The following is a 23,190-nucleotide window of genomic DNA, read 5'->3' as shown; positions in this document are numbered from 1 at the left end:
CTCTAGGGCCTCCGCCCTCTTGTCATCCGGTAGGAAGTCCAGCAGGGAGGCGATCTTGTACCACAACTCCCTGTCGTAGCGGGCTACGATAGCCAAGGCGTTGGCAGCCTTAATCGTCGTCGCTGCCGATGAGATGACTCTGTGTCCCATTGTGTCCAATTTCTTTCCCTCGCCATCCGGGGGGGGGAGGTTGACGTAGAGGCCGAAGCCCCCCCGCTTTCTTCCTGGCTGCCGCGGAGATGACCGAGTCCGGGGTCGGCTGTGCCTGAAGGCACAGGGGGCCGCGTCCGGGACCCGGTACTTCTCGTACCGATCCCTTCTCGCAGGCGTTGTGGATGGGTTCTTGAGGAGAGCGAGACCCTCATCCCAGATATCGTCCAGTAGAGGTACAGCAAGGACCGTCTTCCTCTTGGTCTCACGCCGTTGATAAAGGAAACCTTCCTTCTTCTCTTCCGGGCAGAGCTGGAAAAGCTCGGATGCCCTGGCGATCATGGCATGAAACGATCCAATCTCGTCGGGCGGGGAAGCCCGGGGAGGAGGCGACGACGGAAGATCCTCGTCGTAAACTTCGTCGTCTGTACCCGTCGCGGCCGTGTCCGTCCCCGTATCATCCCCACGGGTCGTGGACGGGGAGGAGGGCTGAGCAGGGCGCGATGGTTGAAAAGGAGGTGGAGGATGAATCCTCCTTCTCTTAGGAGGAGGGCTCCCAGAAGGGCCTGGCTCCGGGTCCCCCGTCGGGAGCGGTTCCTCCGTTGGTGTTAACGGCAATCTCGTCCTCGTCTCCGAGCATAAGGACTGTATAGCCAACAAAATGGCCGCCGAGTTGTCTTGCGGAACTGGTTGAGGGGATTCCGACGGGCGGTCAGGAACCTCGTCGGCACCCTCGACGTTCTCGTCGTCTCCTTCGTCGGGGTCCCTCCCGACGGGCTGGTCTTCTTCCACGCCAATGCCGTGGGTTAAGACTTCGATCAGCTCCTCTTCAGAGGTTGAGGCCGAATCCACGATGGCCTCCTGACCCCCCTTTTTCTTCTCCGTCGGAGGTTTCACGGGGGTCCTGTCGATGGGCTTGAAAGAGGACTCCCTCCGCGGTGGCAGGGAGACTCTGGGCCCCGAGGTCGCCTCCACTGGTGTAGCCTCCACAGGCTGAGCCAGGGCCGCCGCGACTGTCTCGATAGAGGTCTTGGCAGGGTGGATCAAGGCTTTCACCACCTTAGGTGCGCTCACCGCCTTCTCCTGGGTGGGGGGGGGTCACCGCCTCGCTCCCCCTCCGATGGGGCCTTCGAGCTCAACCAGGGCCTCTCCAGAAGCTTCGCCGGGTGCTCGGACTTCCTCTTACCCGAGCCAGAGTGTTGGCTCATGGTTGATGGCGCCGGGGAGGTTGTGCCCTGTAGAGATTTCCTACAGCCATGGCTTGTGGGTCATTGCAGATTCCTCATTTACGATATTCTATCTGCAGAGCTACCTGACTTTAGGGCAGAGGGAGCCAGCCCTCTGTTTGACAGAGCCCTGAAACCCTCAGGCGCATCCGCCTCAGCCAGATCAGAGCATTACGCGGTTTGGAGGAATATCCATCTCAACATGTCTGTTTAATCAAAGTCCCACCCAGCACGAGCACCAGCATAACCCACCAAGAGTGAAACACACAGAAGGTAAGCCAAAGCTCCCTCTTTTGTGCAAAACTCATTGTATCTGGAGGTTCTACTACTGTATGAAAAGATAACTACATGTTGTCTTCGGGAGTATTGCTCAGGGGCAACGTGCTCGCCTTGGAAACAAGACGACACGGAGCAGCACAGGTTCGATCCCTGGGTCCGCAATTAGAAACCTCAGGGTATTTATAACACGCTTAATACAATACCCTATCGTATCACATGATATATATAAGAAAAACAAGGTTTTATTACATAATCGAGTTAGAATTAGAGTCCCTCTAGACGTGTTGATTTATATAGGCTGGGTTCTGCCTGTGCACTTTCTTCTATCATGGCTGTTTGATTTGAGGCTGAGCGGGACTGCCATCAGTGCAGCTTGTTTTTACGAGACAGATTATCTTTATAGTAAGAATCGATAGTTTTTGCTTACACACCATGCAGTTGTAAGCTGTATAAGCACTGGTTTCCAAAAGCTCCAGCATTAGACATCCATCCATGAGAATGAGCAGATGAACTTTGGTCACATTTTAAACGCATTGGTTACCCGAAGAAGTTAAGAGTTTGGGGTTTTTGCACTCATGGTCAGCACAGGATAATGAAAACAAAAAAAGAGGGGTGGCAGAGGCAACTCCGGGCCCCCGCTGCAGTAAGCTCTAACAGTCCAAAGATGGTCCCCTCCTAGCACGCTTTCATGTCTCAGCAATCCTCAGGATTGCATTCAGGTGTGCAGGGTTGTGTCCCATTAGTAAGTAACAGGCTGTGGCAGCAGGGAATTATTTTGACCAGTGTAGAGCCAGCCAGGATCCAACTCTCCCCCAATTTTCAACCCTGCATACCTGAATACATTCTCTCTCCATGAAGATTGCAGAGGCATGAAAGCGCGCTAAATATCTTTGTACTGTTTGAGCTTAGTGCAGCTGGGACCCACAGTCGCTATGACTTTCTCCAAACCAGGGAGATGGCTGCTGTCAGGGGCAGGTAGTTATCCAGACCCCAGAACCATGAGCACAGATGTAAATGACCCCAAAGCACTGTTTAGATTCATACAGAGGAGAGGAAGGTCACCAGGGCCCATCCCATTGGCCGTAGCTCCAGCAAATTCATATATCCCCGGGTGTGCACACCAGCCCATCATGGGCATGTTCAAGACCACTGAGAGTTGGCTACAGGGTTGCCGGAGTACCACCCCTCTCAGTAAGCTTTATCGCATAACCAGAATGTCGGAGGCCGTGAGGTCCAGTAGGCACTGAAAAGCAGAGGCTGGGACCAGTCGTTGGGAATGAAAAGCAGGAACCATCTGGAGGATGATTGCTGCCAGATCTTCGGTAGTGAAGCCCTTCCCAGTCAGGTATCCAAGACCGTTCCAATGAAGAGGGACAGCAAAACATGGGATATCTTGAAGTTCAGACAGAAGCCCAAATTGTGCAACAGGCCGCATGTTTGGAATGGATGTTCCAATAGCAGGTCCGGGGTACCAGTCACCCGCTTAGGAAAAAAACATGCACGTTTCCCTCCTGGGGCGAGTTGCCATTGCAGTCAACAACTTGGTAAAAATCCTGGGTTCCAAAGAAAGGCCGAACAGTAGAACCTTGAACTGGTAGTGGGACCATCAAACTATAAATCCCACATACTCTTTGAGCTTGCGATGGATCAACACATGGAAGTAGGCGTCCTATAGATCTAGATAAACAAGCCAGCCCTGCAGTTCGATGGCCAGTATCTGGAACAAAGTGACCATCTTGAACTTGTATTTGCGCAAGGACAAGTTCAAAATCCAAAGAACCAAGATGGGGCGAAAAGCCTCAGCCTTTCTGCAGAACCAGAAAGTAAAGTGAATACCGGGCCTTGCTTTGGAATAGAGCACCAATTCTATGGCACCATTAGACAGAAACAGAAGTACTTCCTCCACCAGGAGAGGAGCCAGAGTCAGCAATGGCCCGGATGGACGGTGCTCAGGTGGGCATGGAGTAAACTGTAGATCGTAATCCTGAGTCACAACTTGATAGGCCCAAATGTTGCAAATGGTACAACGCCACGCCTTGATGAACAAGAGTAGCCTCCTGCCGACCTCAGTTTAACGTGTGAAGGCACTTCAGAGATTTGCACTTGGGGCCGCTGCACAGGCAGATAAGCAGGCAAAACCACCTTTCTGTGATCCACCATGAAGGGGAGGGGCTCCATTGCTGCCATTTAACTGTACTCCTACACGAGTGCCTCCTCTGGACTGACCTAGTGCCCATGGCTTGCGGCACACACTCACTAGTGTAGAGGCCACACTGAAAAGACTGGCAGGCTGCTCTCCTTTGTCATCCTACACTAAGGGATTAAAGTCCCCCCCCACATATCTTCTGCAGCAAACACTTTGCTGAGTCTAGCCTCTTGCGCACCTTATTTAGAGACGAGGTGGCAGAGGCAGGTTTGTGGCCCACAGGAGCAGCCTGAATCAAACTGTCTGGTGCCACATGGGTGGAGAGAAACTCCAAACAAGACTGAGTGAAAATGTTTTTTTGCATGGTACCGGTCCACCACTAGGATAGATAAGGGGCACTTCGAGGACATGCACACAGAGGCTCCCTCCACCATGTTTAACAGAAGCATGGTCTCCCACTGGGGACCCTTATGCAAATGTCATGTTGCCACCCCCTTAGCATCACTTGCTGCAAAGAAGCGCAATGTTTGCCCGAAGTCTGTGCTGGAAGGATATCCAGCTGGAGTGTCCTGGCCACTTTCTACTTGCTGCCAACTCCAAGAGTCCCTCTCCCTCACAGCAGAATCCCCTCCAGGAAGTGCTCAACTTCACCAGAGTAAAGGTGTTTAATCCAAAAAGGGACAGGGTCCGGACAGGATCCCCATCTTCGAAGACATCTTAAGGGATATCATTGGAAGTGGGGTGCACTCCTGCAAGGTTCTCGCATCGGTGGTGCCAAGCGACAGATGGTTCTGGGACAAAATATCTCGATTCCTGAAGACACTTCAGCACAGTGCCCGGGATGGAGCGTTGTTCACTAGAGCCACATCTGAGCCTGCAGGTGTGCGGTTGTGGTCCAATGGAGCCTCTGCCGGTTTCATAATGCCCGATTGGTCCTGTGGTTGCCGCAGAGGCCTATATACTGGGAGTCTGAGGCCATGGAAAAATTGTCTGCCCAAATTTCTCACCCACACCCGGTGTAGAGGATTGAGTGGGGAAGGATACCCCAGGTGTAGTAGGAGTGTAATTCTCTGAAGACTATCTGGAGCGTTGACTCAAAGTTTTTGAGGCTGAAGGAAGAAAGAGTGATGATTGGATGAGAACGGAACCTCTTCCTGTAATGCTACTGCTTCTAGTATTTTTGGACCACGGATCGTTCCTCCATTCATTTTCCCACTGATGGCCTCCTGTACTCCGCCTACAGACTTGGAAATTGACTTTGTGCTACACTTGTGGCAGTAGATGAAAGGTTTAGCGACACTCAAAGGGCATTTGAATGCATTGATTTTTCCCCCCCCCCAACGAACTGCAGGCAAATACTAGGTGGTTGGGGCCAGGGTTGGCGGAGTGCGAGAACGGCATCTGCCTCACGCAATCTGAATAGGGATAGAAAGAAGCCTTTGTAAGGGTCATGCATCTTAAAATAGAAAGGTTTCTGCAATGACAAATGACATTCCTAAAGCGTGCGGAGTGCACATAAAAAGGACAGAGGTCATGGGGCGCAGTGTCTACATATATACAGTCCCCAAAGTCACATTTGGTGTAGGGTGCGCAACTGCGCACCCTCTGGAGGCGAAAACCTTTCAGGAAGATAGAATAGCCAAGCTGAGGAATGTGGGGGAGGAAGGCATCCATTACAAGCAGCATTGTCAAGACCCTGTATTGTACCAACCAACAACATCACACTTCGCCCCACTTTAACATGGATTACTTCCTGCATTCAATCTACTGCATCACTACCACCACCAGAGCATAATTTCTATAACTCACATCGTCGGCACCGTGCTCCTGCAGGTCCTTGTAAAATTTCAGAGAGATACTGACCATCATTTTAGTTTTGTCTCCATTGGGATTAGAAATGTGATAGAGGACACCATCGAAGTCTGCAAGAAAAGCAGAAGGATCGCTGTTAAAGGTGAACCAGTGACAAAGGAGGACAATCACAAAGCAGAAATGTATCAATCAATTCTGGGCATATGGGATTGTGATCCTCTGCGAGCAATGAATAAACCTACAATTTCTGCAAACACCTTTTGTAGGAGCCATGACCAAACACCTGGAGTTCCAACTCTAGAGGTCAGTCGAGATCCTCCATGAATTTATGCAGCACAGGCATGGGTTCTAAAAGCTCAAATATGATCTCAGGCAGTAACTGAAAATGGCTACCTCTGTGTGCACGCCCCATCTGCTTCCAGTCGAGGGACTGAAATAGGTCATGCAGGATACGCAGAAGTACACTCACTCCTTGCACAGCTACTGGACAAACAAGGCATCACTGAATACTTTCAGAACAGTGTCGGCAAATTCAGACTTTTGGGCTGGAAACCGGGCCGTTGCTCTAAAATGTGAGAACAAGCCTATTTGAGGTAAGAAAAGTGAAAAATACAAAAGGGAAAAATACAGCCCATTAACAGCGATTTCCAGTACATATCAATTTGTTGGCTAATACAAGAGTGCCCATAAGGCCATGCAAGGATGAATTAAGCCACCATCGGATACCCAGGTAGACTACCTAAGTTCCCTGCATTAGATAATGAAAATGATTTAACTGTTCGAGAAGCAGAAAAGCGGTTATGCGACTGCAGGTTTGGTACACTTAAGTGCAACTGAAAACATTTGGAGAAGTGATGGTTCAGGTCACGACGGGTGAGTTGAGCAGTAGAACATAGAGCTCAGATCATTTCCTGAAGCCTTGTTCCCAGGACTTATTGCTAAGAAGTGCACTGTTAATGTAGACTAAATGGACCTTGCAGATTTTCATTTATGAGGTATGTGTAAAATAAAAAAAAAAAGAAAAAGTAAGACTTCTGTATTCCCAACGAAGTAGCAGAGTGAACTTTGTGGATTGCACTGTACAAGTTTCAATGAACGACAAGATCGCACCACTGCATTTACTAATGGGGTGGGGGGAGGGGAGTATGTGTGTGTTGGTGTGTTTGAAAGGAGCAGTAAATAAAGAAACACGCATTTAATTAAGGTTTCATTCAAATTCGAAGGCAGTTTTATAAAAAAGCGGTTTACTGCTTTCTCAAACTCATTACAATTTAATTTGAATATAAAACATCACAACTAATGGGTAGTAAGCCTTGCCTGTTAACAGATACGAAGAAACGCGTGGAAACTTAATCCATTTTGCACAACATGGGCTAGATTGCAGAAACGCTGCACCAGTGCAAGTGCAAAGTTACACTCGGCATGAGCACTAGGGCAAGGTTTGACCCATTTAAAAAAATAAAATAAAACAATATTAGAAAAGCATTTCTTTTACATTATTGAATGCATTTCGTTTATAAAATAAACCTTTACATATCATATAAAAACAAACAATTCATCAGTACAGTTAATTCAATCAAATATCAAAGTTAAAACAAAGTTCTAAAACCAATGATACCATGAGTCTAAGAAAATCACATTTGTTAAAAAACTCATATGTCCTTACTAATACTCAGATAATGTGTCTCCTTTTAAAATTTAACGGCATTCAGGCTGCTATTGCTCATCTATTCGCATTCACAGAGCCTGAGGCTACATTTCCATAGATTATCCTCATTTGCACATAACATCTTTTTAAACCTGGGGACCAAATATTTATTTCTTAAAAGGTCAAGTGCAGTGAAATACAAAATTAGGTGTTTGTGGTTTCAATGGAATCCATGTAATTACAAAAATTACATGTGGCTTCCTCCTTTATTAACCCCCTCCTTAGTTGCAGACTTCTCATTCGAATCAAGTTCCATCAAAACCGTAAATATATTGTACAGTAGTACCCATTAGGAAATACCTTCAAGGGAGCCATTACACCTCTTTTTCTATGTTCATGACCCAAGTGACAGAGGTATTAACCAGGTTACTCACCGTAGTGACCACCTTACTCTTAGTCCATAGTCCCCTTTCCTCCATACTTATGGGACATTCCTCCGTCCTGTGGGAAGGGACCGGAGCACTTTGTAAAAGCATCCAACATTTTTAGTCCTTCCTCTCTTTCTACGCGGTGCCCGGCACATGGCCGTAGCCCCGCGCATCGCCCATCAGTCCTTTTCTATCGCCAGGTCAGAGACCTTTAAGCAATAAGGAACAAGTTACTTACCTGTAACTGTTGTTCTCCAGCACGGGTCTGGCATGGATTCACATGCTCATGAATATTCCCCGTCGTCAGGCCGGGAATCCTCGGTATAGAAAAAAATCAGTATCAGTTTCGTTTCTGATCTGTCTTTCTTAGTAGTAACCAATCACTGGTCTCTGGGTCATACTGCCCCCAGCCAATGACTGCCCGCTCCCTAAGCCCCGCCTCTGGCAGCCATCCTCAGATTTGGTAGCACGTAAAGTGGCAGTATGACCAAGTGAAGAGCCGCAGAGGGGTAGGCGGGAGGGTTCGCATGTGAATCCATGTCAGACCCATGCTGGAGAAAAACAGTTACAGGTAAGTAACTTGTTCCTTCTCCAGCATGGGGTCTGGCATGGATTCCCATGCTCATGAATATAAGAATACATAGCAGTATACACATGCACAACCACGGGAGGTGGCAAGGCTCAACATTAAGCATTTCATCAACTCAACATTAAGCATCTCTTACCTCCTCACCAGGCTCACCTTAAGCGAACAGGTTGCGCAGCACTGCTTGGCCTGTTAGGCAGAAACCTGTGCAGTTACCTTAGGGACCACTGCAAAAGATTTAAGACTACAGGTGTTTGGCAGTAAACCCACTTGGTAGCAGTCTGTACCACACAGATTCACTTGGTAGCTGTGGCTGAGCAGTCAGACTTCCCTCAAGAAGAGTTAAGCAGTATGCAGAGTATACACAATAGGTACAAAGACACAGTAGCACAAACAAACACTGACCAGAGCTTTGGTGTAAAAGTGTATAATTATTTATTTAAAAACACCCTTGTGATTTACACTAGCAAAAAACGAGGTAAGTAAATTCAGCACACAATCACTATACAACCCTATTCACTTATTAGACAAGTCTTCGTGAGAAACACCACTTATTTTCAGACAGAGGTGAGCGCTTAACGTAAGAGGACACTAATAAGTTATGAAGAAAGGGAGGGGAAAAAGGCAGAGTTAAGGAAGCACACAAGTTTCAATGCTTTTACAAAGAACCACAGTAAGGCAGGATAGGCAGAGTTCTACTGGAGAGCAAGGAAATCTGGTGGGCAAGGCCCACTCTTGGAGAGAGCAAGCAGAAGGGGTCCTGGTTCACACAGTGGGGTTATGCCCAAGAGTCTTGTAGATAGTTCGCACAAAAAGGATGAAATTAAAGTCAGGAAAAGTTAGCTAGGTTGTCCCAGGCTAGCCCAGGTTAGAAAGTTGAGGCTTTACTGTCACCCCGAACGATCTGTCGCAAGGGAAGCCAGGCGGGACACAGTACCTTAAGTGTGAAAGAAGCTCCAGCGGGGGCAGTTGTTCCTGGCAGCAGGTGCAAGTCAGTGTTTCGTCCAGAGGAAGAAGAGGTCACGCCGTGGAGGAAAGATGAAGGTCGTTGCACTGCCAGGGAAGAAAACGGCCACTGAGTTCTTCGGTTAAAAGGTACTACCCTTCTCTTCGCAGTAGTGGTAAACCGTGGTATTCCGGTTGCTGGGGTGCTTGGCACGGGCAAGGCAGCCACGAGATGCTCCAGGAAGGTGAAAAGAAGGCAAAACTGGTTATCCCCACCAGTCAAAGGAAGAAGACTCTCCAGACGGGAGAGCTCCTCTGTCGTCGGGAAAAGTGGTGAGACGGTTCAGCAGGGCTCCACCGGTGGTGTCGTTGTTGCAGGTCGGCTCAGCTTCTCCCTCCTCGGATTCTTAGGTCCTGTGGCGACTTCTGAAGTTCCAGTCCCCAAAGCCCTGCTTTTATGAAGCACACCCCCATTCACTCAGCCTAGCTGTCAATCAAACATGCTAAGTGGTGAGCCGGCCGGCTCACCACTTGGGCCAATCACACAAGAGTGTGACTTGAGTTACCAAGGTAACTCAGTTCAGGGTGCCTAAACCCACTCCCACACCCCCTGTGGTACCCAGACAGAGTGGCACCACTTTTGGAGGCTTCTGTGGAGAAGCCCGCCAAAAAGTGGAACAAAGGGCTCGACTTGGGTTGGAGTCCCAGAAGAGAACACAAACGCCATTTTAGAATAGAGTTCTGGCAAAAAATACCAACCAGTGAATTAATATTAAATAAATAAACCAGCGGTATGTTCGAGGCTATAGGAATTAAATAATTAAAGTTGGTAGCCTCGAACAATGGGAAAATCCCATAGACACATATTCGCGGTCGAATATAAAAAGTAGTTTCCACTGCCACCAGCCAAAACTCGATCAGGGGGGACGGAGGCGTGCCCCCTCGAACAACAGGCCCCGGGGCAATCGAATTGCCCCGACCAGTACGTCCACAATATGATGGTTTGTACTGGTTTCTGTTCCTAATTTGGGACTAGTAAAGCCAATGGTGACAGTAGTCAGTCCCAGGTTATGGAGTCTATGTCGGGGGGTCGCTACGACACCCCTGGGTTACGGCACGGAGGGTGCTGTGTAACCCACATCAAAAACACATGAAACCCTATGGAGTAAAAGACCCCATAGCCCATAAAACACATGGAAAGACAAAGGAACACCTCAAATCATGTCTAAGAGTGGGAGTAAAAGAATCTCACTCTTAGCAGGAGAGAAAAAAAACAAACCCCAAAAATCCAGCAAAGCTGCTGGGGGACTCACTAGGTTTGGGAAATTAGCCTTACAGAGAATTCTCCCTAACATGGCCGACCCTGGACTCTTCCGTGGAGTCCCGATCGACGCAGTAGAATCTCGTGAAGGTGTGTGTCGACCTCCACGTCGCAGCCCTGCAGATGTCGAGCAGGGGCACACCAGAAAGGAACGCCGTGGTAGCAGCGTTTCGCTCTGGTCGAGTGGGCTCTCGGACGGCCGGGCAGCGGTCGGTTTGCCAATCTGTGACAGTGCATGATGCAGCCAGAGAGCCATCTGGAAATGGAAGCCTTCGAGAGAGCCTTCCCTTGATTCACAGGTCCAAGGTTTACAAACAGCTGCGATGTCTTCCGAAAACTCTTCGCGCGGTCCACGTAGAACTTCAGCGCTCTAGCTACGTCCAGCGAGTGCAGAGTCCTCTCAGCCGGCGACGGGAAGAAAACTGGCAACACCAAGGGTTTGTTGAGGTGGAAGTCCGACGGCACCTTGGGCATGAAGGAGGGGTGTGTCCTCAGCACCACCCTCGTGTCGTGAAAAGTCAAGTCGTGTCGTGAAAAGTCAAGTATGGAGGCTTGCAAGATAGGGCCTGGATCTCTCCCACTCGTCGTGCAGAGGTGATGGCCACGAGAAAAGCTGTCTTCCACGACAGAAACTTCAACAGTGCCGAATGCATGGGCTCAAATGGGGCCCCCCCCATGAGCCTGGTCAGCACCACGTTGAGCTCCCACGCCGGGGCAGGGGCCTTTACCGGCAGGAATGATCGGAACAATCCTTTCATAAATTTCTTCACCAGCCGATGAGACCACAAGGACGCCCGTCCCGTAGTCCTGGTGTATCGTGAGATGGCTGGCGGCCAGATGCATCTTGATGGAAGCGTGAGCTAGTCCAGCCTTGGCCAATGACAGTAGGTACGGCAATACTTGAGGGGCCGTAATCCGCAGAGGGTTAATCTTCTGTGCACGGCACCAGACAGAGAACTTCTTCCATTTATGTCCGTAGCACTTGAGAGTTGGGGACACCCTGGCCTTTTCAAGAACCTCTCTGCAGTCGGCTGGCATGTCGTACCCTCCAAAAACTCTAGTGCTGCAGGAGCCAGGCCTGCAAGTTCAGGGACTCTGGGTTGTGATGTAGAATGTCGCCTCCTTCTCTGGAGAGAAGTTCCGTGTCCGTCGGCAGCTTGAATGGTGTGGATGCTGACAAGTCCAGAAGGTCCGGGAACCAGATCTGTCTCGGCCACGCCGGTGCAACGAGGATCATCCTGCACGAGGACCTCTTGAGCTGGTTGATGAGCCGGAGCAACAACGGCAACGGAGGGAACGCATAAAGAAATAGGCCGTCCCAGGGGAACGAGAAAGCATCGCCCATGCTCCTCGGCTGGGGGAACCTGCTGGCGAACCTCCGGCACTGTGAGTTCGTCGCCGTCGCGAAGAGATCGAACTGGGGTTCGCCCCATCGTCGGAAGAGTCGATCCACTTGATCCTGGCATAGTTCCCACTCGTGGCACAAGCGCAGCTCTCTGCTGAGTGAGTCGGCGATGGTGTTTTTTATTCCTGCCAGATGAAAAGGCACCAGAAACATCCCTTGGGCAACGGCCCAATGCCACAGATCCTGGGCTTCCTTGGATAGGGCAGGGGATCTGGTTCCGCCCTGCTTCCGGATGTAGAACATTGTGGTGGTGTCGTCGGTGAAGATCCTCACCACCTTGCCCTTGAGGGACGGAAGAAAAGACCTGAGTGCCCAGAACACTGCGCAGAGCTCCAAGATGTTGATGTGGAGTGACTTCTCCTCCGGGAGCCAAAAGGCCTCTCGCGTGAAGATCTCCGGAGTGCGCTCCCCAACCTTCCAGGGAGGCATCCGTCGTTCCCGTCACCTGCTGAGCTTGGGTCTGAAAGTCCATGCCCGCCGACAGATGAGAGCGGGTACCCCACCACCGGATCGCCTAACGGAACGTCTCGTTGAGTGGGATCCTGTCCTCGAAGCTGTCCGTCCGCTGGGTCCAGTCGACGTCAAGGAACTCTTGTAAGGGGCGCATCCGAAGTCTGCAAAGGCGCACCAGATAAATGCAGGAGGACATCATCCCGAGGAGGGACTTGATAGATCTTACCCTGGCCATGTCTGTGGCCAGCAGACGCTGCACCTTGCCCAGGATGGTCCTGGTCCTTTCATCCGAAGGCGAGGCCAGCCGCGCCATCGTGTGGAGCTTGGCTCCCAGAAACAGGGCGACTTGCAACGGGACCAGGTGGGATTTTGGAAAGTTGATGGAGAACCCCAGGTCCGTGAGCAGCTGGACGGTCTTCGCAGTGTGCTCCACGGCGAGCTCCCTTGTCCTTGCCCGGATGAGCCAGTCGTCCAGGTAGGGGTAGACGTGGATCCCCTGCAGGCGCAGCCGCGCCGCCACCGGTGCGAGGCACTTGGTGAACACCCTGGGTGCTGACTTCAATCCGAACGGGAGGGCCTTGAACTGGTACTGCCGCCCTTGGACCACGAACCTGAGGAACTTTCGGTGTCTTTTTAGAATGGGGATGTCGAAGTACGCATCCTCCAAGTCCAATGACGACAGGAAACCGCCCTCCTCCAGCTGTCCCAGCACATGCTGGAGGGTGACCATCCGGAACTTCTGTGCCTGGATGTACTTGTTCAGTAGTCGCAGGTCCAGGATGGGACGCCATCCTCCTGTCTTCTTTACAAGGAAGTACCTTGAGTAAACTCCGGAGCCCCGAAGCCTCTTTGGGACGAGCTAGATGGCACCTTGCTTGAGCATCGCCCTTACTTCCAACAGTAGTTGAGGGACATGATTTTCCTTCCTGGCCACAGGTGGAACGCGAGGGCACTTCTTCTGGAACTCAAGAGCGTGCCCTTGAACCAGGGCATCCAGCACCCAACGGTCGGTGGAGATGGACTCCCACACGCTGACTAACCTCGTCAGCAGGCCTCCCACCGGGGTGCTTCGGCGGGGGCCCGACCCCACGGTCGGTTCAATCTTGTTTGGGGGCCGCCTTGCCTCCTTGACCTCCCTGTCGACGACGACGGGCACCACCTGACTTGCCGCGTCCCCTGAAGGCCTCCTGAGACAAAGATCTTGCCGCTACGTCGAGGAGCCACTGCTGGATCCCTTGGAGGCACCTTGTCTGCCTCCGGAGCTCCGAAAGGACGGCCGTCGTCGTTGGAGCACTCCCAGCGCCCGGGCAGTCTCTGTGTCTGTCTTGATAGCCTGAAGGGACTCATCAACCGCCTTCCCAAACAGGTTGTTCCAGTCGAAGGGCATGTCCAAAACTTTGGTTTGTACGTCCTGGCGGAAATCCGTCGCCTTGAGCCATCCTCGTCGTCTCAGGCAAACGCCGTTGCCCAACTGACGGAAACGGGTGTCAGCGATGTCTGTTGTCACCGTGATGGCATGGTCCGAAGCAATCTCATCTTCCTGTAAGATATCAAGGGCCTCAGCCCTTGCGATTTTGAACCACAACTCCCTGTCGTAGCAGGCTACGATAGCCAGGGCGTTGGCCGCCTTGATAGTCGTCGCTGCGGATGAGATGACCCGTCGTTCCCATCGTGTCCAGCTTCCTGCCCTCGCCGTCCGCGAGGAAGTTTATGTCGAGGCCGATGCCCCCCCAGCTTTCTTTGCCGCCGCTGAGACGACCGAATCCGGGGTAGGTTGTGCCCGAAGGCACAAGGGGGCAGCGTCAGGGACCCGGTACTTCTTCTCGTACCGGTCCCTCTTTGCAGGCGCCGTGGCAGGGTTCTTGAGGGCGAGCCCCCTCATCCCAGATGTCATCAAGAAGTGGTATGGCGAGGACCGTCTTCCTTTTAGCCTTGCGCCATTGGTAAAGGAACCCTTCCTTCTTCTCTTCGCGGCAGCGCTCGGATGCCCTGGAAATCATGGCATGGAAGGATCCAATCTCGTCGGGCGGGGACGCCCGAGCAGGGGGCGACGGGGGACACGTCCCGTCGTCACCTCCGTCGTCATCTGTACCCGTCGTAGCCGTGTCTGTGCCTGTATCATCCCCGTGGGTAGTAGACCGGGGGGAAGGCAGAGTAGGCCGCAGAGGTGGGAGAGGTGGCAGAGGATGCGTCCTCTTCTTATGCGGTGGACTTTCTGAAGGTCCCGGCTCCGGTTCCCCCGTCGGGTCTGGCTCAGGTACCTCCGTCGGGGGGAGGGGCAACCTTGTCCTTATCTCCGAGCATATGGACTGAATCGCTGACAAAATGGCCGCCGAAGTGTCCTACGGCACCGGAAACGACGGGTGCGAGGGCTCTTGAGGAACCTCGTCGGCGGCACCGTCGCTCTCGTCGTCGCCCTCGTTGGGATCCCTCCCGATGGGCTGGGCCTCCTCCACGACTTCGATGAGCACTTCAGAGGTCGTGTCCGTATCCACGATGGCCACCTGCCCCTCCCCCTCCTTTTCCAACAGGGACTTCGTGGGGGTCTTCTCGATGGGCCTGAAAGCGAACTCCCTTCCTGGTGGCAGGGAGACTCTGGATCCCTGAGCTCGCCTCCACTGGCGTAGCCTCCACAGGCTGAGCCAGGGCCGCTGCGACATCCTCGATCAAGGTCTTAGCAGGGTGAATTAAGGCCATTGTCACCTTCTGTATGCCTGGGGCCGTCACCTTGGGGGGAGGGTCCGAGCTTCGCTCCCCCTCTGGCGGAATCTTCGAGATCGACCGGGCCTCTCCAGAAGCTTCGCCGGGTTCTTGGACTTCCTTTTACCCGAGCCAGAGCGTTGGCTCGTGGTTGATGGCGCCGGGGAGGATGCGCCCTGCCTGGCAGCCAAGGAGCCCAACCGTTCGGCACTCCCGGTGCTCGCGGACTCGCGGTGCTTGGCCTTTTGTTGGGCCCCCGTCGCCGGGGCGCCCTCACAGGACTTGGAAGACTGCTCGGACTTCTTTTTCTTCTTCTCGCCTGACGGGCTCTTCCCTTCCAGCCAGTTGGCGAGAAGGAGGTGGCGATCCTTCATGGTCCGCTCCGACATGTTCCCACAAAACGCAGTCCTTCTCCACGTGCGTCTTGTCCTCATGGAGACAGTAGAGGCATAACGAATGCTCTTCCTCCTTGAACACATTCTGTAGCTGGCATCCAGGGCAGGTCCTGAACAGCTTCCCGGGCGTCGAGCTTCCATTCTCCTGGGCCATGTCCAGGGTAGGCCTCGGAACTTCTGGAATCCTCCAAAAGCGTAACTCGACGAAATCTTTACCCTTGAGGGGCATAGAAAACTCTGACATGGGTGTCCGTTGATCGGATGTAGAAACGGTGGAGCTTGAGGCTCAATTTAACCGAAAAATGAGAAAAATCTCCTGAAAAAGCACGAAAACTAAGCATAAGCTCGAGAGCTACAGCACGAGGACCAACGTGCGGTAAAAATCTGAGGATGGCTGCCAGAGGCGGGGCTTAGGGAGAGGGCAGTATGACCCAGAGACCAGTGATTGGTTACTACTAAGAAAGACAGATCAGAAACGAAACTGATACTGATTTTTTCTATACCGAGTATTCCCGGCCTGACGACGGGGAATATTCATGAGCATGTGAATCCATGCCAGACCCCATGCTGGAGAACAGAGGAACCTTATTAGAGGTGACGGAGGGTGGGCGTATAGAGGAAAGGGGACTATGGACTAGGAGTAAGGTGGTCACTACGGTGAGTAACCTAGTTATACTCCTATGTCCCGTCCCCTTTCCTCCATACTTATGGGAGAACTCCGAAGCACTCCTTACAGGATGGAAAATCCCTTACTGAAAAAGGTTCTTCACCACAGCCTGACCAAACTGAACATCAGACCTGGAGCTCAGAACTAGACAATGTTTACAAAAAGCTGATGGCGAGGCCCAAGTAGCCGCTTGTCATGACCCTTGCCCCTAGCCCTCACTGGCAAGTCAGCCTTCCAGTTAGGGCCAGGTCAAAGGCCTTAAAGCCTCATCCAAGACTCTTGGAGTCAGTCCTGGCTCCTTTGGCGCCAGGCTCTTAACCACCATGAAGACCAACATTAGAATGGGACTATTTACTTGGGACTATTTAACTTGGGGGTGTGGGGGGGGTCCAGCCAACATGGAGGCACACACATAGCTCAGTTACAAGGAACTGAGCTATGCGGTCTAGTCTTTTGGGTGTGGCAGGCCTGGGTCTACTTTACCTGGACTACTTTGGGTGTGGCAGGCCTGGGACTATTTTACCTGGACTACTTTACCTGAGACTATTTAAACTGCACCCAAACAGCAGAACATGCTTTGGGCAGCGTAACGCTCACCGTGTCCAGTTCTTTGATGCCAGCTTACCTGAAACCAAGGACCTGCAGAGAGAGAAAGAACACTACAAAACTTACCTAGAACAGTATCCGGTCTTCGATCCATCGCGGACTTCAGTTCCACTCACCTGAAGGCACGAACTCTATCATCCCGCACCGCATGCATCCTGGAATACCATAACCTGGAAAGAGGAGAAAGAAAGACGGCATTAGTAAGCGTTTACTCACGTTTCCTTCCGAATGAAGAAAGCCACACAATTCTTACCCGAGTAGTCATCTCCTGGTCAGTATCATTGCTGGAACATTACGGCGTTCGGCGAAGAACATCGCAACCTGCAAGGAGAGAAAAGACACAGGTTAGCAATATAAAAGGCGAAACAGCGCTGCGCATCGCGCATTACTCACCGGACAGCATCACGCAAACCGCGCTTTCGCCTACCGGCCCATGCTCATCTTCAAACTGCATGACAACTCCAAAATACCTTTCCATACCTAAAAGGAAAGAAGCAAGACATTATTATTGGAACTAAGAGGAACATAAGAACTGCATATAAAGACTGTAAAGCAGAAAACCTACGGAGTCGCAGCAGGCCTGGATTCCCACAGGGGGGGGCTTGCACCAGTTAAGTAACTTGGTCGCTGCTCGCCCCCCACATCTACACGCCCCTGGCCCGAGAAGCAGGACGGAGAATCCACCTTCTAAAATATTAAGGTGAGGAGAGGGCCCAAGGGGGAGGAAGGAGTTGGGAAAACAAAGACAATCTGGTATTGAATCCAGCTCTCGTATATTGCAGACCCATCTTTAACCAGAGGCCTTAACAACGGCCCGGGAGAGGGTTCGAGAGTGCAAATCATTCAACCAGGGGTGGGTGGCGTCCCCGTGGCTACCAGGTGAGCGTAACACTGCTTTAGCGATGGACTCCCAGGGGACACATTTCTGAAAGGCAACTGCCTTGCCCCGCACCAGGTGTGTGTATGAATACCTTTAGGAGGCTGCATTCCTTGGACAATGTAAGACTCTAATACAGGCAGCAATCCATCTGGAGATGGTCGCCTTAGAGGCCTACTTACCTTGTGGATTACCAAAGGTCACCAACAGTTGAGAAGAGCTCCTAAATTCGGAGGTTCTGACCAGATAGAACTTAAGAGCTCTTCTAACATCCAAGCAGTGCAGAACCCTTTCCGCTTCTGAAGCAAGGTTCGGGAAAAAGGCCGGCAGGGAGATTGATTTAGATTGAAATCAGAGACCACCTTCGGCAGGAAAGAAGGGTTTGGGCGTAGGACCACCTTATCCTTGTGAAAAAGCAAGAAGGGATGCTTCACCGACAAAGCCTGGAGCTCACTCGCACGCCTTGCTGAGGTAACGGCAACCAAAAAGGACACCTTCCACGACAGGTGCTTGAGATCCACCGTCGCCATTGGTTCGAAAGGTTTATGGCACAATGCCGTAAGGACCACATTTAGATCCTACGACGGGTGCGGACTACGAACCGGGGGATAAAGGTGCGTCAAGCCTGCGAAATGTCTCTTAACCACTGGATTAGACAGAGTGTAAGAGCATTGGTCCGTTGATAGTCAGATACCGCCGAAAGATGAGTTCTGCACGACAAAACGTGAATTCCCAACTCCACTAGGTGGGATACAAAAGACAGTACCGTGTCAATCGTAGCCGCCCTTGGGTCCAGTTGTTTTTGTAGACACCAATGACAGAACCTGAGCCATTTGCTTCTGTACTGGGACCTAGTCGAGGGTTTCCTGGCTGCCTGAATAATATGCATGTTATCCGCAGACAGGCTAAGATGTTCTAAAGACCTGAACTCAGGCACCATGCCGCCAAGCTGAACGAATGTGGGCAGGGGTGCCACAGCTGTTGCTCCCCCAGGTGAAGAAGATCGGGGCTCACCGGTAACCTGATCGGCAGATACACCGACAGAAGTTGAATTTCTGAGAACCAAAACCTGGCCGGCCACCACAGGGCTATGAGTAGAAGGGAACAGATCACTGTGTTCTTCAGTTTGCAGATGAACCAGAGGCAGAGGCGGGAAAGCATAAGCCCTCATGTTGTGCCATGGAATCTCGAGAGTATCCCCCAGAGAGGAGGCTCCCAGCCCGTTTCTGGAGGCATACAGAGGAGGTTTCTTGTTTGCCGCTGTCGCGAAAAGAGTTCGAGTGCCCCAACGCAGGAAAATCCATGAGAGGATCTCCACCTTCAATTCCCACTCGTAGCTGACCATCGTCCGCCGACTGAGGGCATCTGCCGTGACATGCAGCTGGCCCGGAATGTTTACAGCAACTAGCCAGACACCATGACAAACCGCTCACTCCCAAATCTGGATGGACAGGTCCACGAGGGGGGGAGACTTGGTGCCCCCTTGCTTGTTGATGTAATACATTGACACCACATTGTCCGTGCGGATACGGACCACTTTGTTGGCAATGATCAGTCTGAAAGCCTGGAGCGCTACGAAGATCGCCAGAAGCTCCAGATGATTTATATGGAGGAGCTTGTCCTAAAACGACCAAAGATCCGAGACCTGAAGAAGATCCAACGTCGCACCCCACTCTAGAAGGGAGGAGTCCGTCGTGACCGTCACCATAGGGGATGGGTCCTGAAAACCCGCCCCCACTGACAGGTTGCTGAGAGACGACCACCACTCCAAGTCCGCTCTCATGGAAGCCGGAATCATTATGAACTTGGGAGTCCGGATCCACAGCCTGAAGCCAAGAACTCTAAAGAGCCATCTGAGTCCGTCTCCTCTTGAGACGAGCAAAAGGAAGAGCCAATAAGCATGAGGCCCAGAAGCCTCTGGAACCACCAGGCCGACATGCTCTCCGACTGCTCAAACATCTGACACGTGGCCAACAGATCTGCCATTCTGTCCCCGGTCAGGTACACTATGCAGTCGATAGTGTTCCAGCGAAAACCCAGGAAAATCAAGTCCTGAGAGACTGTCATGCAAGATTTCCGTCAGTTCATCGACAGCCCGAGGTGGAACAGGAGCTGGAGGAGAGACTCAAGATTGCAGGCGGCTTTCAACGGTAAAGGGATGTCTAAAAGCCTATCGTCCAAATATGGATACACATGGATACCCTGCAGACAAAGGTAGGCCGCAATAACCGACATCCTCTTCGTGAAGACACGCGGCACCAGGCTGAGGCCAAAAGGAAGCACTCGAAACTGGAAGTGCTCCTCTCCCACAGAGAAACCGAGATATCTCCTGTGTGGATTCCAGAGCAGAATATGCATGTACGCATCCTGAAGGTCGACCACGCTGAGCCAATCGCCCATCTGCAAGGGGGACCGTATCTGGCCGGGCGTGATCATCTTGAATTTCTTTTGGGCTAGGAAAAGATTGAACTGGGAATTGTCTAGGATGGTGCGCAGGCTAGCCTGGTTGGGCTTGGGCACCGTAAACAGCCAGGAGTAGAAGCCCTCCCCTCGTTCCCCAAGGGGAACGGGTTCCACAGCTCTGAGGTCCAGAAGTTTCTGAAGCTTGACCTTTGACCCCAACTGATGGAAAGGAGGGTTGATGGGTGGGGTAAGGGTAAGCGGAAGCCCGCCTGAGCGACTGACAAGACCCACCTGTCCTCGGTGATGGTCTGCCACGCCTCCCAATGAGATGCAATGCGTCCTCCCACCGGGGTCTCGTGCGAGTGCAGAGAGCCCTCATTTGGCAGGCTTTTCGGTAGTGTTACCACCTGAACCCGAGGAGGAGTCTGAGGAGCGGGAGAAAAACCGAGTCCGTTGCTGCCTCTGGCAGGAATTACCCAAAGGGGTATCCACTCTGTGGGATTTCCGGTCTAGAAACCCCCTGAAACCAGAGGAGGGCCAGCTTTGCGACAACAGTCTATGGGTCCTAAAAGGAGTTTTAACCAGGATGGACAAGGACTTAGCTGTCTGGGTGCTGTCCTTTGTTTTGGTCAGCTCCACATCCTTTGAGGAATGGAAAAGCTCCTTACCGTCAAACGGCAGGTCCAACACCTTGTCCTGCACCTCCTGAGAACTTGGTAGCATGCAACCCCACCTGTCGAGAGGTATCAACTCCCAGCATAAGGCCCCCAGCCGAAGTGTTGACGTGATGAGCAGCGGCCTCCAGCAGATCCTGGGCCAAGACCCTGGCATCTGATAATCCCACCTTAAAGTCCTCCAGCTTCTCGACCGGAATGAACTCCGACAGACTTTTCCACATCTTCATATTCGCCCCCGCTAACACCAGTTCTGCATTGGCCTGCTGGAGCTGCAAGGCCGAGTTAGCGGAAACCTTCCTCCCAAGGGAGTCAAGGAGCTTGTCCTCTTTCCCCAGGACCCGAGTAGCCGTCGTAGAAGATGCTGCAGGCCTGGACTGTAAAGTGGCCGCAGCCACCACCGTGGAGGAGAGGGGCAGACAAGATGATAGGGCCACCTCTTCCGAAGAATGCAGCCTGTATCGCACGTCAATTTTCTTATTGATGCAAAGTCCAGAGTGTGGCTTTTCCCAGACCCTACGGACCTCGGCCAAAACGTCCGTCTGTAAGAACAGGCCGGTACAATCCGAAGGAGACAGGGTGAACGCCCCCAAAAGCACACCCTCCTGTGGAGCGGGTGCCTCGGGCACTGGAACATCCAATAGGCACATCATGTCCAGCACCCGGTCATGGAAGGCTCAGAGCGGGGCTGGTCTTCGCTGTCCTGATCGCCCTGCGCATCATCCGACAGGTCAGGATCCTGCTGAACCATGTCAGGCACCGCCTTGTCCACGGGGGACAATGGAGGCAAGGGCAGAAGGGTTGGAGGAGGCACCGTAGGCAAGAGCGGTGCCAGCGGAACCACCGGGGGAGCGGGTGGAGCTGGAGGCGCAGGCAGGCATATCTCCCGAAAAAGACCCTTGAAATACTCCCTCATGGGGTCGGTACGCATGAACACCTGAAATTTGCTGAAAAAGGCGTCCTCCGTAGACGGTTTTGGAGCTGCCGGAGGAGGCCTCTCATGAGGAGGATAATTCCAGGGACGCAGGTGGGAGGGTTGCCAAACAGGCCCATCCCCCGAAGAGTCCACAAAAATCAAGGGTGCCGAACCCACAGGCAACGAGATATTGTGCGGAAGGGGCATCCGAGCGTTCCAGCCGTAAACTGGACGAAACGGATGTGCACAAGGAATCTTATGTTCTCCCACAGAACAAACTCCTACAACTGAGGCCGATGGCGTAGTTGTAGGAGAAGCACCCAAAATGGCCACCGTGGTCGTGGCGGGAACGGCTGCCATTTGGGGTCACCTGAGAGGAACTGCAGCACGTGTGGAAGTGAGGCAGGGGTCCCCGTCGGTGGATCAGGGGTCTTAATTTTAGCCTTTACACAAGGAACCTCGGCCGAGTCGGTACTATGTGGCCTGGAATGTTTCTGCGACATACCAATAGCCAAACTAGCCTTCACAGGAAGGACCTTGGCACTGCCAGTAAAGGAGGAACTTTCACTCCTTGCCCCCTCAACAATTCTGGCGTTGCCACAAGAGCAGGAACGGTGAGAAACAGCTTTCACCGATAAGGCCTTGTCGGGCCTCTGAGAAATGTTGGTTTCCTTAGCCTCTGTACGAGGGACCTCAGACCCAGGTCCAGTTACAGCCTTACTAGCGCGGGCCTCGAACATCCGTTCGGTAACACCAAGGCCAACCAAGGCCTCAGGGCGCACCCCAGTACTTTTGAGCGAAGCCAATAAAGAGGCCTCAGAGCAAGCTCCGGTACCCCACGACTCAGTAGAACTGGGTCTACAAGCAGCCCCCACAGGAGGGACCTCCGAGCGTACTCCAGTATCCACAGGCCCTTTACGGAGACCCTTTACGGAGACCCTCGGAGAAAACTCTGGTACAATTATTAGGCCCAGAAGGCACCTCAGAGCAATCCCCGGTGATAGAGCGGTCGATGCTCCTCCCGGCCCGGGAAGAGCCTGGAAAGGTGTCTCCCGGCCAGGGTGCTCTGAAAAGTAAAGAACTTAACGGGTGTTTCTTCTTTTCGTCAATGAAAGATTGAAAATGCGAAGGAGGAGTACGTCGAAATACCTCCTCCCACCGCTCCAATCGACAGAAGTGCCCGGACTGAAAGGGAATCGCAATAAAAATAGGAGTCTAGTTTGAACGACAGACAGACTAGTACACGATCGCTAGCGAGAGCCAGAGGAGGAAAAAAAGGGAAGAAAATCTTCCACGGATGCAAGTGCGTTCAGTCCCGAGCAAGCGGAGAAAAGGATTGATGGGCGATGCGTGGAGCGTAGCAGAGATGGGCGGGGCTACGGCCGCGTGCCGAGCCCTGCGTAGAAAGGGAGTAGTTTCTTACCTGTAACTCCATTTCTCCAGCGTTGGTATCTCATGGATTCACATGCTTAGAATATTCCCCGTCGTCAGACTGGGAACCCTCGGTACACATATATAGTCGTTTCCAATAGGAAAAAACTTCTGACACTTGT

General features: G+C 52.3%; 1 protein-coding gene across 1 annotated transcript in view; it reads right to left on the bottom strand.

Annotated features, from left to right (window-relative positions):
• The window catches only part of ARPC2 (actin related protein 2/3 complex subunit 2), a 294,972-nt gene that overhangs the window by 148,866 nt on the left and 122,916 nt on the right, over positions 1 to 23,190 (bottom strand). The window contains exon 3 of the mRNA XM_069616822.1: positions 5,611 to 5,723. Coding sequence (XP_069472923.1) covers positions 5,611 to 5,723 — 113 coding nt within the window. The remainder of the gene's footprint in view (positions 1 to 5,610; positions 5,724 to 23,190) is intronic.

This window comes from Ambystoma mexicanum, chromosome 9 (assembly GCF_040938575.1).
Source record: "Ambystoma mexicanum isolate Mex_15411 chromosome 9, UKY_AmexF1_1, whole genome shotgun sequence".
Lineage (NCBI taxonomy): Eukaryota > Metazoa > Chordata > Amphibia > Caudata > Ambystomatidae > Ambystoma > Ambystoma mexicanum.
The sequence above is the reverse complement of the archived record's forward strand: the minus strand, read 5'-3'. Positions and strand labels throughout refer to the sequence as shown.